This window comes from Neoarius graeffei, chromosome 1 (genome assembly GCF_027579695.1).
Source record: "Neoarius graeffei isolate fNeoGra1 chromosome 1, fNeoGra1.pri, whole genome shotgun sequence".
NCBI lineage: Eukaryota > Metazoa > Chordata > Actinopteri > Siluriformes > Ariidae > Neoarius > Neoarius graeffei.
In genome coordinates this window covers 3,111,223-3,130,368 of record NC_083569.1, presented here as the reverse complement: position 1 = coordinate 3,130,368, position 19,146 = coordinate 3,111,223, and the positions used below count along the sequence as shown (strand labels likewise).

The following is a 19,146-nucleotide window of genomic DNA, read 5'->3' as shown; positions in this document are numbered from 1 at the left end:
GTGGACAGGTGTCTTTTATACTGATAACGAGTTCAAACAGGTGCCATTAATACAGGTAACGAGTGGAGGACAGAGGAGCCTCTTAAAGAAGAAGTTACAGGTCTGTGAGAGCCAGAAATCTTGCTTGTTTGTCGGTGACCAAATACTTATTTTACCGAGGAATTTACCAATTAATTCATTAAAAATCCTACAATGTGATTTCCTGGATTCTTTCCCCCCATTCTGTCTCTCATAGTTGAAGTGTACCGATGATGAAAATTACAGGCCTCTCTCACCTTTTTAAGTGGGAGAACTTGCACAATTGGTGGCTGGCTAAATACTTTTTTGCCCCACTGTATGTCCTAAAAGTGGACCCCAACTGGAACTGTTACACGCTCACCTGGAAGAGGAGCCGAGTTTATTTTACCCCACATACAGCGAGGACGCAAAAATAAATAAATAAATAAATCCAAAAGGATCACCGCTGTGAATTACAAGGGAAAAAAAAAAATCTCCTCTCTCAGGGTTTCTGAGTCTCCAATCAGACTCCACGTCCACGCCGAGAGATTATTTAGAAGGTTCCAGAATAAAGCCTTTTCTGTCAGTTTTGGTAATAAAACATTCGCGGTGGGTTTGGAGTTTAAAAAAAAAATAAAATAAGCCGGCTATAACGAAAAGAACCCGATCCTAACTGTAAAACATGGTGGAGGTTCTGTGATGGTTGTTTCGGGGCTGTTTTTTTTCCAAAGGCCCTGAAAACTTGTTCGGGTCCACGGGCTCCATGAAACACCAGGACGTTGTAAATCAGCATCTGGCTCCTCTGAGAGCACAATATCCCCCGGTAGAAACTCAGCCATAACTCTGGTAAAATTTGCCCAGATTAAAGCAGAGCTGAAGTCATTTTTAAACTGGCTTTATTTCTTAATTAACGTGTTATTCAATTATGTTTTCAGTTTTATTATCCTTATATCATGACTCGTATTGGCACTTATTAGCCGTGTTGAATGTAGCTCGTTTGGTCCACAGCAGGCGTCGCTTATCCGCGCGATCTTCACAAGACTTGTGCGAGACTTCAAACGTGAAGTGTCAGCGCCGCCATTCTGAAAACCGTTTACGCAGCGGCCACGTCATTCCAATTTAGATTAATTTCGAGATTTGCCAGCTTCATCAGTGATGGAGATTATTCCATACGACTTCGAACCAGCGTCGGGTAGAGAAGAGTTGGAAAGACGACAGGATAAGGACAAGTCCGTCGCACTGGTATTTACGTCATTACTGTCGCACAATTAAAACGTGCCGGATCAGTCGGCTGGTGGGTTTTCAAAATAATAAATAAATACAGCATGTGTTTTTGTGATAAATCCATATTATACTAAGCGCATTTCTAACAATCCTCAATAAGGTTTCGGACAGCGCTACAAAATGCTGTAATGAGGATTCGAAAGAGGGCGCGCGCGTCTTTTGACAACGTTGGCGACTTTGATTTGCGCTGTACGTTTTACCTCCGTCCTACGATGTCCCGCACAGGTCTCAGCGAATCTCGTTTACGGCCGTTGCTTTGACATATGGACTGATATATTACAGAGCAGATTCCAAACACTCAGAACTTGCTATAGCAGCGACAGAATAGCTGTCAGAAATGCATTCCTACATTTTATAAAATGAGATAAATAGACTTCTGATCATTTTTTTAAAATATTTCCTTTAAACGAAATTTCAACATGCGTGTAACTGTCATATAACAAAGCCTTTTGCCAAGTTTGGTGAAATTCCTTGAGAAATTGTAAGGGGAGTTGATTTCAGAAGGTGAGCACGCTTCCCGGGATGGATGGACATCGCCGCGACATAATCCCCCTTCGAGCCTTTCAGCCAGCGGCGGATAAAAATCGGGTTGTCGTTGGATCTTCCAGCAGGACAATGATATGATGTCCAAATCAACACAGAAATAGGGATGTTAACAAGATCTGAACTAAAACCTGGTTACTCACTGATGTTACTTAGCATCAGACAGTTGCTATATTAGCTTAGCGGCTAATCAGCTCAGCTCCAGCTATCCCATTCCCAATGGCTGTGCACAATTAGCAGCCATGTAACCGTAATATCAGTAGCTGGAAAACAATTGCAGTACGGGGTCTCTGTGTCTCACTTCGAAGAAAAGTGCCTAGTCCGTAGCAGTATGCTTCAGAGCAACTTCAATACCATGCAGTAATGGCGTGTTGATATTGGTAACGGCGTTATAACGACTATAGCTAATTAATTAGATTACCCGGCGTTATAACAGCCTTTATTTTAACGCCGTTATTCCCATCACTGAATGTTATGTACTTCTTCCCCTCGACATCAGTGCCGCGTTTGACTAAATGTTTCGCGCTGTAGAAAAGGTAATGCAGCGGTCTCAAAAGTAGCCGGTCACCGGCGGCAAATCGCCGTCTGTGGCTTGTTACGCCGCCGGCTATTGTCAGTCGAGTCACAAAATTTAATATTAAATATTTCTGACGGCAAAAAAAAAAAGTTGTGAACGTAAATTACATCCGCTACATCATGTATGTCCGTTGCCGCGTCAACTTTGTTTCCATCCTCGACATGAGCGCAGCCATTACTGCCCCTTGTGCCATATGTAAGCCGTACTCTGATTGGCTTAGAGTGTTCCACGGACTGAATGGTTCATACCATCATTTGACTCACAAATGGCGACGAAGAGAGTTGTGAGCGGCTCCATGCTGGATGCGTGGCTAAAAAGGTCTAGAGGGAAAGGTAAGTACGTTTTGAACGCAAATTTATTCCGTCATTGTGTTGATATAGAAAAATAAATACGTCTTAGTCCACCGTTTCTCAGCCTTGCTTAAAGGATAAGGCAACTTTTGTACAGTGTGTGTAATAGGAGAAAAACATATACGTAATCAATTCCATTAATTATTTCCATTATATATCGAACATGAAAAAATATTTTTAACTTTGAAATCATGAATTGACACAGAGGAGCCGAAGTTGGAGGAGTCAGCCATTTTGAGATTGTGGGCAACTATAAACCAATCAGAATCTTTCGTTAATGCGCCTCGCTCTGATCTGTGACGTCACTGGGCCCATGAAAACAGTGTTACAGACAGATCAGTGTGATTAGGAGTCCCGGCGGGTGGCTTGTATTCGATTCGTTTATATCCCGACCTTGTCAGCTGTCAGATTTATGTTCATGGACCCGGTAAGCTAGTAAATAATTTTTTTTTCTTTACCAAATTCTAACAGAAAACAAGAGCGCCCGAAAGGGAAAGCCGAGCCGAGCCGCTTCACGCATGCGCAGTAGGCTTGGTAGGACAAATCCAAATAGGAGTCATTCAGGATTCAGCCATGTTTTTGCTCCGTGTTTTTACTCGACCAAAGTTCTACAGTATTATGAGCTTTAAGTTGCATAAATAAAACCATTTGGTGAAACTTTGAAGAAGCGATTGTACTGGTTTTTTACCTTATTACCATGAAGCACTGAAGAGTTCTTTTCAGTGGTGGGCCGCATGACGTCACGCAGTAGATTAATATGGCGGAACGCATCTTCGCTGAGCTCAGCGCAAGCCCATATCAGGCTTTCGTCTAAACGGGGGAACAGGGGCGCTGCGCCCTCTTACTCTCGGCGTGCGCCCCCTTACCGACTCCGTGAAAACATCCCAGCAACACTACGTGACAATGTGTCTGATCATCAAATACATTATAATTGCTCCAAAAATATTCCAATCATAGTAGATACACCGCCAGACGGTGAAAAACAATCCGAATTGGCGTTTTCCAGACTGAGGCGCCATGTTGTTTAGTTGTTTACTTGTTGCGGCTGCTCTCGCGAGATTTGACATGGGTTACATACAAGGTCAGCTGACTTGTAGCGCGAGATTTCTCGAGACTGAATGACCTTTCACCCACCGGCGCGGGAGCTTTTGACAGAAGTAGTTCGTGAGTTGTTTTTGTTGACACTTGGGCATTTAAAGATGTCATCCCGCGGCACGAAACGGAAGAAAGCCAAAGGCTGTCCGGGGCAGAAGAAGATTAGGCCAAATAAAAAAAATAGTGTGTTTCCGGTAACCCGACCGATCGAGAATTTCCGCGTCGAAATTGCCGACCGTAAAGTTTTTATTACAAATTTCCCTCGATATTTTAGTGTAAGCGGCGTTAGTTTGTCATAATTTTTTGTTTCAACGCATTCAAGTTGTGAAAGAAACGATTAAAAGTAAAATGTTTCGCCACTTCTATCAGCCCTCCTGCATAAACTGAGCCGAGCCGCCATTTTGAATCCTCATCCAAGGCTGTAATGCAAATTGCTTCCTTTTCAGTATACAAGTGCACTTCCATGGCAGGGAAAAACACTACATTTTGCCGCCTATGTAGTCCCCTATTTATACAAATCGGAGTCATTCAGGATTCAGCCATGTTTTTGCTCGACCCAAGTTCTACAGTAGGCTAGGCGAGGCCGTCTGCTTTTAATGGAAGTAGCCTAGGACGTTATTTTCACGTTATTTCTTGATAAGGCGTTTTCACGTTATTACATGAAAATATCATGAAATATCGCTTCCGTAGATCATAACTCGAACTCTCGCGATATTTTTTTTTTATTCGTTTAAAGATTTAAAACACTTATTTTATTATGATGTGTGGTATAAAGGATTCTGTGCCAAAATACTATTTTGTAAGATGTTTACTTGTGTTAATTTTTTCGAACAAAATAAAAAAAAATTAAGAAAAAAAAAAAAAACTTAGGGATCGCCAACCTTATAAAACGTTGTCATCAGAGAGGCGCAGTGCTGTTTTACTGACAAAGGAGGAGGGAGAGTGTAGAGTATTAAATACACGGGGTGCCAATAATTATGGAGGGCATCGTGTATGGGTGTGTAATTTTATATACACATCACATACACACACGCAAGTCAATACTTTTATTTTAAAACGATACACACACGATAACACATCCATCTCGCAATTCCTGACGTCTCCAGAGATCTTTCTGAAGTCTGCCTGAGACGCAAAAACAAGGTCCGTGTCGAAGATCACGAGATGATTTCTGGAGCAAGTGCATGAATGAATGAGTCTCTCCGTGATGGCGTCATCATTCCGCGGGATTCTGAGGAGTACGGGAATCTCGACGTGATTCATCTGGTGTTTGCTCGGACCGACTGCGCGTGCGGCGTCACGGGGAATTTCCTTCGACGTCTTCCAAAGAACTCTGTTTTTCTTTCTTCTCCGGATGACGAGTGATCTATTTTACATGTTTACTCCCACAGTAAAAGGAAACAATAAGCCTGGAGGCACAGTCTGTTTGATCCCAGGCCTTCTTCTGTGAAGTTTAAAACACCTCAACGTGTGAAAAATAACCTGCGGAACGGGGACGAGCGATAGGAAAAAAGATCCCTCATTATACGGATACTCGAGGACGTCAGGACGCACGAAAATAATTTAACAGTGCAAAGAAGAAAAAAAAAATTTTTTCCAGAAAGGTTGTGAGCATAAAGATTATTTTTCCTGTTAAATAAAACATTTAACATTTTTTTAAATTAAAATCACACACAAATTTAATCATTATTTAACAGAATAAATTTCCAGAATGTGTGTTTAATATTAAATCATCTGCTTTTAAATTATGATATACCTGGTGATATTTCAGAAAATATCACAGTATAGTTATTGTATCGTTGATTCTCCCAGCCTTAGTGATTTTTTTTTTTTTAAATCGTAAGACAGTAATAAGTCAGCCGTAGCTGCTGTTGGTCCATTAAAACTAATCCCACCTGAATAGGGCTGAAAACTTGAGTAAAAAAAAACCACCATCTCCGGGATCCTCACAGTCCGTCTTCATAGCAGCCGAGACGAGACGCTTGATGCTGCATCTGACAGACTCCACCCTCATGAGTCCTGGAATTCATGGCAATGGTTTGCTTCGTACCTGCAGGGTGATGTGGAGCAGATGTGGCTCCTCTGCACAAGTGACTAGGGCTGGGTTCAAAAGATCGATCCACGATCCGATATCGATTCACGTTCAAAAAATACGAGATCGATTCAAAAAAATGTGTGGATCGATCTCTTCCAGGTGGCAATAGGCACTATTTTCTCGACCGCGCAAGGACCGCTATAAAAAGCGGGTGCCGGCAAACGAAACCGAAACTTAAAGTGCTGATGACACGTTTTTGACATCTTTGGCGATGTTTTATAACATAAAAAGTAATTCCCGATGATCCATATATTAATTCACGAAGGCGCCTATTTTACAAGTTATGATAAAAAACGCGGCTGTTTGGGCAAATTTGACGGTGCTGCAGCACCCAGGAGACGAATGAGGAGGAGGAGCTATATGACGTCAGCGAAAGAGCCTTCCTCCTAACTTACCAGTTTGTTGTTGATGCGACAGGTGTTCAGTTTGTCATTATTAGTATTAGTATTATACATTATATATATTTATTATGCCTTCGCGTTGTGTTGCCGGCTTTTGCTCCAAAACCCACAAGGATGGGGTAAGTTTATTCAAGTTTCCCAGAGATCCCGAGCTGCATGCGAAGTGGGCGAAGCAAGTCAGGCGCACTCGTGACAAGTGGGAGCCCTCACCAACATCCGTCCTGTGCTCCGAACACTTCGATTTGGATTGTTTTGACACCCTTCCCAGCTTAAAGGAATCTCTTGGGTGTGCAGTTCACCACAAACGTGTGCTGCTACCATCAGCAGTGCCTACACAGTGTTGCCAGATTGGGAGCTTTCCCTCCCAGTTGAGCGGTTTCAAGTGCATTTTGGTGGGTTTTGGACATATTTTGGGCTGGAAAACGTCAGCAGTATCTGTTGCCAGATACTGCTGAAGTTTTCCAGCCCAAAATATGTTCAAAACCCAACAAAATGCACTTGAAACCACCCAGCTGGACGAGATTCCTCCCAATCTGGCAACACTGCCAGTATTCCGGAGGGGGTCTACTAGTAGCTATGCCGGATCCAAAGACAGTCCTCCTGTCAGAACATGTGTTGTGAAACAACATAAGATAAAGGTACGTAGAGCTATAGATTCTACATGATAATCATAAATGTAATCATAAAGTCGGCGTGATATCAGTCATGTATTTGCTTGTGAAAGCTTGCGGCGTTCATGTAACTGCCGCCTAGCAACGAGAGGCAAAGGGTAAAGAGGGTAGGCTATCATAGATTCTATTCGGAAGAGATCAACACAATTCTAGACTCCCAGAAGAGGAAGAGCTAGCACTAGAGAGTTCACCGGCGTTTTCATGCGCCATTTCCATTGAGTAGAACCAGAGTAGAACAGCCAGTGAACCGCAGCGTGTTCTCCCGCTGACGTCACAACATGGCCGCGAGCCACGGACCCAGTTTTCTTGCGCTGTGCAATTAAAAGTTGGATATTTGCGTAACAACAGCTTCTTTTCACGTAATTATAACAGAAATCTAACATGTTTGCCATGTTGTATAGTTTATTTAAGAAATTGCATAGAGTCATGTTCGTGTCATCAGCACTTTAAGAACGCGAGATGGCTGAAGCTGCACAGCTAAAATCACCGCCTGGCCTGAAAGCTGATGTATGGCATTACTCTGGATTCAAACGTTACGAGGACAGAGACGAAGTCGACAGAACAAAAGCGGTGTGCAAACTGTGCCACATAGAGGTAAAATATAGTGGCAATACAACCAATCTCCGCAACCACTTATCCAGGCACCACGCCGACACAGTGAGTGCGCTTACATGCACATAGGGAAAATCGAATTTCTGCCGTAGCTCGACTGAAATTGAAGTTCTAAATGCCATGGATACACCTTAGCTCGGCTGAAATCGAAACGAACTGGATTTCTCGTAATCGAGCTACGCGACCTAGATTATGCGATTGTAGCCGAGCTACTTAGTGCATGTAAACCCTATCGAGCTACGTAGTCGAGCTTCTTACTTCCCTTCCGGAAGTGACGAGTGACGAGACCACAAGCGGGAAACACAACAGCCTCGGTCGGCATGACTAGAGTTGCAAAATTCCGGGAATTTTCAAAAAGGTGGAAACTTTCCATGGGAATTTTCGGGAATTAACGGGAATTTTCGGGAAAAGACTGGGAATTTTGAAAGTGGACATCAATTAAGTAAGTAGAAAAAAATATTGTAGCATAATCTTGGTTAAAAGAGGCAGATTTATGGGAATAAAGTTGTGCATAGCACGCTGTTACTCACTCGCATGGACAAAACATGTTATTTTTTTCAGGAGCCATTGAAGCCACACCCCTTGCATGTATTTTGCATCCCTCTATCACATGCACAATAACTTCTAGAACTCTGAAGAGCTAGAACTGTTTTAAATACAAACTGCCGAGATCACACATTACAGACAAAGGACTACATGCCATCAAGTAAGTTTTGAGGATGATTTTTTTTATCTATTATGGTATTTAAAGGTCTCATGGCATGAAATTTTCACTTTGAGGTTTTTTAACGTTAAAATGAGTTCCTCTGACCTTCTTAAGTCACCCCAGTGGCTAGAAATTTCATAATGTGTAAACCAAACTATGCCCAACATTTGAGAATGGCGCGTCAAAACGGCGCGTTGATAAACTCTTCCCTTGCCTACGTCAGCAAGGGAAATGATCCCCACGCCCCCCCTCTGGATTCCCACCCACTGTATGGATTGCCCCGCCCAGCTCAAAAGTTGCTGTTTGTCCTACCAAGCCTACTGCGCATGCGCAGAACACATGACTACATTTTGTAGTGAGGAGCACATAGAAGACACAACATGGAAGTTGCGCTGTACATGGATGTGACAACACAGAAAGGAGTCTGTTTTTCCTGCCGACGGGAGAGCCCCTGAAGACGCAGTGGCTTCATTTGATTTACTCCAATAATACGCCGTCGAGTCTACCTAAGACGGTGTATGTTTGTCGGAAGCATTTTCCTGAGGAATGTTTCCACAACTTGGGACAGTACAGGGCAGGTTTTGCACATCAACTGTCACTGAAGCCTGGGTCCGTACCAAGCATCCCTGCCGCATCAGCCACAAACACCGAACAAGTAAGTGTAGAACTGTTAAGTCGTTTTGCCGTGTTTTAAAATCGGTGCGTTAGCCTAGCAATGGCTACATTAGCTGTGCAGCTAACCGCTTCCTGCAGTTAGCCAGGTACATGGACTCGAGTTGTACCATTTTTTTTTTTAGACAGGGCGGACGGACCAGGGCATTCGCCCGCCTGGCCGTGCCCGACTAGGAGCGCTCTCGGCCAGCTTGGGAGGCAGACGGCAGCCCCTCCTGGAAGTGCAGTTTTACCATGGGCCTCATGCGGAATAAAATGACAAAGTCCCAGTTTTACCATGGGCTCGAGTTGTACCATTTTTTTTTTTTTAGACAGGGCGGACGGACCAGGGCATTAGCCCGCCTGGCCGTGCCCGACGAGGAGCACTCTCGGCCGGCTTGGGAGCCAGACGGCAGCCCCTCCCCCTCCCCCCAAGGCACGCCCCCACCGTCTACCCTTCCCCGCCTCCTGCTTCTCATTAGCAAAACGACGCACTGGGAAAAGCACTGAAATGGGGCTTTCTCCCAGGAGGCTATATCTACGTGCCGAGGGTTCATTTCGAGAAAGGCTGCAGATAGAACATCCGGAAACCTCCACGAGCCCGTTTAAAGCATCAACAAACCACCATGCCATGGGTCCTTTAAGTAAAAATGAAAAGGTATAGTAGAATAAATCTAGTGCTAATTTCCTTGTAAATTAGAATTGTGCCATTTCATTGAAGTAGTTCGCTTGTGATGCTAGTTACAGCAAATGGTGCTACAGTAGCTTAATGGGAAACCAGATAAGCTAAATGAAAGCTTCCTATGAACATTTCATGTAAGAAAACTAAATTTAATGCGAGCTTACTGGTAAAAACAAATGCAAATGTAAGATAATTAGAACATTTCATTGAATAAATTCTCATGCTAGCGAGCTACAGCAAAATGTGTTAGTGCTAGTTTAATGGGACATCAGATGTGCTAAAATGTTAACTGTGTAAAAGTTTTGTCTTCTTATTTCACAGAAAAATGCCACGTGTGCTATCCAATGTGTAAAATATAAATAATTAATAAAATAATTCCCCTAAATTACCGTAATTCCAGTGTTGGTTTTTTTTGAAAATTCCCAAAATTCCCGTACCAAAGTTTCCATGGAAACTTTCCGGAAATTTACCGCCCCTTTGCAACCCTAGGCATGACAACAGTAGTAGTAGCGAGCAGCAGAAGAGGTCAGGAGGAACAAGGAGACAAAAAACAAACAATTGAACTTTGTGTGTTTATTAAGACATAAGTTAAATTGTAAGCAAAAAACAGACTTTAGAAAAATATACAATTGTGCAAAATAAGTTGTCTTACAAAACAGTGGTCTGCGCAGGACAGTTTGTAGCCAACATGTGGTGTGAATGTAAAGTGGAAAATCACTCCTCTTCTTCATAACGACAACCGGAAGTGTACCAACACGATGGGGCGTGTAGCGCCACCTGTGGCTCGGGTGCACAATGCACCTCACACAATAGCTCGATTTCCTTGTGTGCATGTAGGATTGGATTTCTCTGGCACCCCTGCTGGGACCCTTAGCTCGATTACCGACAGTAGCTTGATTTGGATGTGCATGTAAACGCACTGAGTTTCAGCTAAACCTGCGGCGAATCAAACTGCACTGGAGAAGGCATCTGGTGTTAAATTTCCTTCAAATTCTCAGCGTGCCTTGAGCATAACCGAGGGTGTCGGAATATTTATTAGTAAAGACCTACGCCCCTACAGTGTCGTAGAAAATGCTGGATTCAAACTATTGGTGAAGAGACTGGAATCACGCCGTGTCCTGCCCAGTCGCAAACATTTGAGCGAAACTGTTATCCCAAAAACGTATGCGAAAACAAAAAACACACTTGCACATTCGCTGAAGTCTGCCGAGAGGGTGGCGTTGACCTGCGACTGCTGGACCTCAAGAAATACCGTGTCATATCTGACTATTACGTGTCATCACATTGACGAGGAATGGAGGCTAGTCTCAAGCGTTCTACAGACCAGAGCAGTTGAAACGAGCCACGCTGCAAGTAACCTTGCTGATCTGCTCACCGAAGCCATACAGGAGTGGGAAACATCTGACAAAGACCCCGCAATCAATAGGGACAGTTTTTACTTTAAAGTGACAATCCAGCAATATCTAACTAGATCGATATCGGATCGTGACCTTATGAATCGGAATCGAATCGATCCAGGAAACCTGGATCGATTCTCAGCCCTACAAGTGAGGTTGCCTCCTCACATAGGTTCGCATACCACTGCTGCGGTGATGACTCAACCCATCCTCTCCTTCAGAGCCAAACTCAACTCCCCTCCCCTCCCCACCCACATCAGGATCTTGTCTTCTCCCTGGACACCTCTCCAATCTTACAACCTTGGGACAAATCCTCCTGATCTTGTATTTCCATCCACTCAGATGTTTCTCCGACTGGTCCAGAACGCAGCTGCATGACTCATTTCCAAGTTCTCCCACACCACACAACGCCGATCTTCTACAAAAAGTCCAAAACGGACCAGCACCCGGTGACCTGCAGAGAACCTTCTCGAACCCCGCACCACGCTCCCTCTGATCCCACCATCTCTCAGGATACAAGGACGACCTCTCTGTGGTGGTCTGAACTTCCTCTAGATGTTCAAACAGCTGTCTTCATAAAGACCTTCCTCTTCCTGAAGTACTAAAATTAGCACTTTCATTTCAGGCTGGGGGGAAAAAAAAAAAAAACGGACCACGATTTAAAAAAAAAAAAAAAAAAAAAACACCACACCTTTCCTCACCATCTTCACGGCGCTGTGAGCAGCTCAGGAACGTTAACGGGCGTTTTAGTAACGGATTCCGAAGAAGGTTCTGTGAGCAACAGACAAATAATAACAAACACAACGTTCTGTATCGCTGAACGGACCCGTGTCGTGCTGGAGCGATCGGACAAACAGCTGACCACAGGAACAGAGCCTTCGACGCTGTCGACGACCTTAATATCAGTGTGTACGTTACCGTGGCAACATGGAGCACTCAAGTCCAGTCAGCACATTCAGCTTTGTAATAGCACTTGTTTTTAAAGCCTATTTAACTGATGATTAAAAGGATATTAACACTCCGGGTAGATGAGAACAGTTTTTGTGCCGGTAGCAAATTAATAGGACATTTTTGGTTTTTGGGGGGGGGGGAAGAAAAAAAAAAAAAAAGGGAAATGATCTGAAATCCAAAAAACTAAACAAACAAACAGGAGAGTATTTTTCTGAAGCCTTTTGTTGTTGCTGATGGACATCATGTGATGTGTGTATTCGTGTAACCCAGGCTGACGATTTGTATAAGATGTATGTACTGTATACAAATTAATATAAAAAATAAATAAACAGTTGTCCAAATTTTACAAATAAAGCCATTATTAAAAAATGTTCTGTTTCTAGTCCACCGGCCGGGTGAGTGCCGTTTGTGCGGTTGAAATTTTTTTTTTTTAAAACGCCGGTTTTGAGACATTTTTTTCGGGTTCGTAAATCTAAAATCGAACTTGACATTTACGCATTCCGCGCAGAATATAGAACTGAATCAGCTCTGCGCATGCGCCGTGCGGCACAAAAAAACGGCAGCCGCCATGAAGGAAGGAGATCCGGAGTTTTCAAACATTTGCTTAAGTGTCAAATCGCAAAATGGTATTCTAGCGAACAACAAAATAGTAAAGATTCAGAAAAACAGATCATTCAGTGATCATTTTAATAGTGTAATTTCATCCGAACTAGGCCTAACGCTCGATTTAGAACTACAAAAAGTCCGTGTGTCGGACCGTCACAAACCGTTACTGGAAAATTCGTTTGATCTTGATCCATCAGAGACGTTACAAACAGCTTTTGAGTTTTGTTATGCGAACTTCATTACCTACTTTGTTAATGACCCTGACAGATCTGTAGGAGAACCTAATAGATCTATTCAAACTGTCATATTGTATTAAATGTGTCTGCTTTTGTAATAAAAAAGTACTGAAAGAATAAGCAAACACAGCATTGCGATTTCTTATCCATCCATATATATATATATATATATATATATATATATATATATATATATATATATATATATATAAAAATAAAATAATAAAAAAAAATCCCTCCCAAAAATTTTTTTGCTCACCCGGTGGACAGGAAACGGATTTTTTTTTTAAGGATGGCCTAAAGCTTAGACTGCAAGAAAACAAGTGTACTTACCGTTTCGTGCACGTTTTTGGTCATTTTAAGCGTATTTTTGGGGACCTGTTACCTAAAAAGACAGAAGGTTGAAGACTCCAGCGAACCACCGCGCCAAGTCACTCTGCTTCCATCTGAGTTTGACTAAAAACGAGGATTCTTCCAGATTTAAACCCACCAGGCAAAAGAACAACGTCTAAGGATATCCAGGAGGTATTTCAAGACAAAATATCTTTTAACTAATAGTATAAATTTCACTGTTTAATTACGAAAAGCGACAGGCCAGACTTCTTGCCAGGGAAAATCTGGATGGAAACGAGTGCGTTACGCCTCAGGAAACCCGAAACCAAATGTTGTTATCTCGAAGCTGATTGGGCCGTTACGAACGGACTCTTAGGGCCAATTTATTCTGACAACCCAGTCCTCGCAGACAGCGTCGCAGAAGGCGTCTGTGTAGCCCCCCCCCCGCTTCGCAGACGCTCTGCGCGCACCTCCCAAAATCTGTGACCACCGCAGAAGCCTCGCAGACAGCGTCGCAGACAAGAGGGCTCTGATTGGTCCACTCTACATCCGCTGTACACGCACTTCCGCTTCCCTACTTTCCCAGTTTGGTTTGTTTTCACGACCGCCATTTTTAAAAACACGAGCGAAGATGGAGCAGCATGAAGAGCGGTTGATCGAGGAAGTGAGGAAGTACGGACATCTATACGACTCCAGTTCTAGTCATTATAAGTAACCGGAGGATAAACACTCCACTAACCACACCCACCAACTACTCCTAGCGATTTCGCGACTTCGCGCCCCCTTGCGTTGTGGCGGTGAATAACATCGCGCACGCCTATTACTCCCCGCTCAACGATAAATTACAACTGTCTGCGAAAAGCTATCTGCGAAAGCCTTGTCGCAAGAGCATGCAGAGGCCTTTAGGCTACATCCACACAACAACGGCAACGAGATTTTTTTTTTTTAAATATCGCGTCCACATGGGCAACGGATCAGTAAAATTTCAGATTCATATGGCAACGCAACGCTTGCTGAAAACGATGCAATACACATGCCACACCTCTACGTGCGCTGTAAGAAGGTCCCATCGGAGACACCAGAATGATAGAAGAAGTAAGGACGCATGCGCATAAACTATTATGCGCGAGACTTCATATTAGCCACAAAGTCAGGAAAATCTGTTCGTAAAATTACATTATAATGACCAAATACAATGAAAAGTATTTTTCCAGTCTCACCTGTGAAAGGTAATCCCATGTGATCTCGTTTGGACGGCAAACCTGTTGGTACAGTTAAACGCAGCTAATCTTTATTCTCCGCTTTGACCTATCCAATATGGCGGCGAGGATGACGTATGATTCTATGCGGAAGGCGGCGTCTTTAATGGTCTGGAATAAATTGAATGATACACGTTGATGGATTAATTTGTTGTTTCTCACCTGTGAAAGGTAATCCCATGTGATCTCGTTTGGACGGCAAACCTGTTGGTACAGTTAAACGCAGCACATGAATCTTTATTCTCCGCTTTGACCTATCCAATATGGCGGTGAGGATGACGTATGATTCTACGCGGAAGGCGGCGTCTTTAATGGTCCGGAATAAATTGATGGATTAATTTGCTCTTCTACGCCCTTTTTGAGGAATGTATTGTAGGACTTAAGCCAACATCTGAAGAGGTGAGATCGCTCCTTTTTTTCCCTATTTTTGCTGGCGGGATTGACTCTGCCCTAAGGGCTATTCTCTCTCTCTCTCTCTCTCACTTTGCACCATTACATAATAAATATTCACAGTGAAAATATTTTGTAAGCGCGTTTCATGAACCAAGTTATAGGATTTGTTGACAACTCGCATCGAGTTCGTTACACTTCTACCCAGCGTGAAGCACTCACAGTCATGTGGTTGTGACGTCATTGTAAACAAATCCGTTCTACTCATCCAGACGACTTCGCAACGGCAATGTTGCCAGATCTTTCCACTCTGGAACCCGTTCTCAAAAAGATTGCGTTGTGGGCACCCAAAACGCCGGTGCCGTGTGGACGCCAGGCCTAAACGATAAGCAATTGTATCGGAGTCACCTGAATCCGTTGCCGTGTGGACAGAGCCTAAGAGTGTTTGAATTATCAGTTGTTCGTAACGGCCCAATCAGCTTCGAGATAACGTTTGGTTTCGGGTTTCCTGAGGCGTAACGTACTCGTTTCCGTCCAGATTTTCCGTGGCAAGAAGTCTGGCCTGTTGCTTTTCGTAATTAAACGGTGAAATTTATACTATTAGTTAAAAGATATTTTGCCTTGAAATACCTCCTGGATATCATTAGACGTTGTTCTTTTGCCTGGTGGGTTTAAATCTGGAAGAATCCTCGTTTTTAGTCAAAAAACTCAGATGGAAGCGGAGTGACTTGGCGCGGTGGTTCGCTGGAGTCTCCAACCTTCTGTCTTTTTAGGTAACAGGTCCCCAAAAATATGCTTAAAATGACCAAAAACGTGCACGAAACAGTAAGTACACTTGTTTTCTTACAATCTAAGCTTTATTTGTGAAATTTGGACAATCGTTTATTTATTTTTTATATTAATTTGTATACAGTACGTACATCTTATACAAATCGTCAGCCTGGGTTACCTGTGGTGGAACGTTTTATCAAAATCTTCTTATTGCTCTTGATCAAGTGTCTATGGATGGCACACATCGCCATCACCATTTAATCACGATACCGTATTTATTGATCCGGATCGGAGCGTCTGCCGAACGCCATCAACGAAAACGGGGTTGGTGGGTCGTCTCCATGGTAACCATGGTGAGACTAAACCCTCCATCTTGCTCCACTACTCCTGAGCCTTGATGTCAAACGTTAAGAAATACACAGCAACAACCACCGCGTCCACCTCCTCAACGGCTCGTTACCACGACGATAATACATGACTCAAATATCAAATCGTACTCCCTCAGGAACTCCCTGATATCATATCACCATACACAAGCTGATGAGTCACAGAGGAGCGGACCGTCACACACGACATGATATCAATGTCGTATCGCGTCACCCAGCTCTACAAATCTGATCAGTGTTGTTATTTCTGCCTGACATTCAAGAGAGAATATAGAAACAAAGTGTAAGCCCCTGATATATCTATCACTCTTCTGGAACACATCGATATCACCACGGCGTCAGCATCCTCGTCCACAGCTCACGGGACGCAACGCCGAACCACAAACAAAACTAAAAACCAGTGAAATCCATTACCTCACACAGCGGCGTGTTAACGCTGTAACTCGCCTCGTCCTCATCGTTCCTCCAACCTGTCGCCATCGTTTCACCTCCCCGCAGTCCACATCGAGAGAGCGTCAGATTAATCCCATCACGGCGTACACGTCCATCCCGCCTCGACTCCCCGCGTCCTGGAGGAAGAATTAAAAAATAAGACAAACTCCACTTGCAACCTTGCCGACCGTCTATTCCATAAAGTTTATAAAAATCCGCTCGAACCAGATCTTTAGAAAATTCTCAAGACATTACATACGATTTTTTTTTTTTTTTTAAAGGAAAAGATTTAAAATCTCATGGCAAACCTTTCTTTCTATTCTCTCCGGATCAGGAGTCTGATTTATTTTACTTCTTTTATTCACAAAAAAAACCAAACAGTTTTGTTTTTGTTACTTGACTGAGACCGTTTTCTCTAAAAATCTTAAAAAGTGCGGGGAAAAAAAAAAAGTTAATTCCTGAAGAAGCCAGGACACACGATATGTACGCTCACCAGTAAAACGTTTAAATGGTTTTTGGCTTAATATAATTGTATTAATTCATTAAGTTATGAATCAGTTTGATGAATGTAACATTTTTAAGCTTAATAATTTATAATTTAACAATGATGTTTGCAATTCTATTTTTTTTAAATGTTATTTAAGGAACGATGGCAATATTATATCGCTATTACATCGTCATATCACTCAGCACTCATCCTTATTTCTTTCTTCTTTGACAAAACGTCCACATACTGAACCCATACATACGTTTAATAGAAATGATCGGAATTAACTTTTATAGACGTACAAGTAAAAAGAATAACTTTTACTATGTTTTTTATATATACACACATATATATTCTAAGTTCTCTTTAAAACTCAGTAAAGTCAGATTGTTGACTGAAGTGCCACATGGTTGAGAGACCCCCTGCTGATCTTCTGAGCTACAACAAACAACTACCACCATAAAAAACACCCAAATGGCCTGAAAGAAAGAGTTTATTATTATTTGATTTTTAAATCTAATTAGAAAGAGGAGAAAGAAAGAAAAAAAAAAGTCTGGTGATTATATACACTTTCCCAGGTTACTGAAGAGGGGTTTTATTTATTTACATTAAGTAATTAATCAATCAATCAATGATACTATTTTAGGTCAATAGATTAGTAATATTTCAGCTTAAGTAATTATGATTAAAATTTAATTACTATTAAAAAAAAAAAAAACCACCAAGAAGATAAAAAGACAAAATGGGGCTCTGAGTGAGGTTGCCAGACTTGCTACGAAACCACTAAGAATTTAAAAACCTTCCTGAAAAACTATATACACTCAAAATATGTTTATCCACACACCCCATCAACAAACAAGATTATTTATATTTACAAGTTTGCGTCATGTTGTTTGAGAAAATTAAATATTCATATGCAAACCCATTCAATCTGGCAACCTGTCAAACCGAGCCTTGGAAAAGTTTCTTGGCTTGACGCGGTTCGTATCCCGAATCACTTCCGCCTCCCTACTCAAGTGCCCTATATAGGCTGCACGACAAATAGCTTCCACACCCTATGTAGGCCACTCGACGTCTCATACGATGCCAATTTGGGACACATCTCGCTTCACTGACATAAAAAAGACGACAAAAGTTCCAAAAGAAAGATAAAACTAAACGCCCAGTGTTAGCAAACCGAACACAGACTTGTGGAGTAAATAAATAAGTAAATAAATAAATAAATAAAAAGACATGGGGGGCTATGCTAAGCTACACTAAGCTAAGCTAAGCTAGCGATAGCTTCCAGCCTACCTGTTGGGAATGAAGCCGCTGAAAGAACTTCACGTCACAATAAACGCCCATTGAAAATGAAATAAAAATCCACAGTCCGACTCGTTACAGTGATATAAACCTCATAATCCTTTGTTTATTGTAGTTATAAAAAGTTAAACAAAGAAAACAGTTTATAAAAGTTTTTTGGCTAACGCTAGCACGAGCGCGAGCCAGCCAGCTAACTCGCTCGGAACAATGTTGGAATTGTGCTCGAGGGCTCCACCACAAAATCCTTGGAACCGCCAGCCAATCACAAGCCGCGTAACATGTTGTGGGTTTTGAATTCCAGCCAATAGGAAGCGGTGTTACAGTCGGCCATTTTCTCACTGTGTGGGTTTTTTTTTTTTTTTTGTATATTTTTTCTATTTATTCTCGAAAATTGTTTTATTTCCAGAAAATTTTTATTTGTTAAAAAATTGAATTATAAAAAAGTATAATTATTTAGAAAATAAAAATAGTACACTTTATAACGTATAAAACAGTTATGTATTAATCCTTCACAACATTATTATTATTGACACCATTTAAAGTGCCATTCCACCATTGGATGTATTCTTTGGCATAAAATACAATATATTTTATGACAACATGACTAGACAGAGAAATCTTTTAGCTTCGAAATGATATATCGAACATAATTTTTTGACAACAAGTATATTAATTTTGCAACCAAAGTCACCTACCCTTTTAATTTCCGAGCGGTAGTGAAACGTGATGTCATCGGCAGGTCTTGTGTACCATATCACGTGTGACATGGCACAGATTATCAGCAATGGCGTATAGAACGCGATTTCCACTTGTCGATTGCTGTGCCGATATTCACCATCGACCGTCTCCTTTGGGCATCACTTGCTATTTTCCTTCGCTTCTTTTCCGAAGCTGACAATCGCGTTCTATCCGCCATTGCTGATAATCTGTGC

General features: G+C 42.2%; 1 protein-coding gene across 6 annotated transcripts in view; it reads right to left on the bottom strand.

The window, feature by feature from the left end:
• Positions 1–18,438, bottom strand: part of arhgap21b (Rho GTPase activating protein 21b) — a 126,151-nt gene extending 107,713 nt beyond the window's left edge. For all 6 annotated transcript variants that reach the window (XM_060928128.1, XM_060928148.1, XM_060928167.1 and 3 more), the window contains exons 1-2: positions 18,206–18,438; positions 16,408–16,562 (exon numbers count right to left, since the gene is read on the bottom strand). In XM_060928128.1, the coding sequence (XP_060784111.1) occupies positions 16,408–16,473 (66 nt within the window). In that variant the 5' untranslated portion in view covers positions 16,474–16,562; positions 18,206–18,438. The remainder of the gene's footprint in view (positions 1–16,407; positions 16,563–18,205) is intronic.
• Positions 18,439–19,146: the final 708 nt, after the last annotated feature.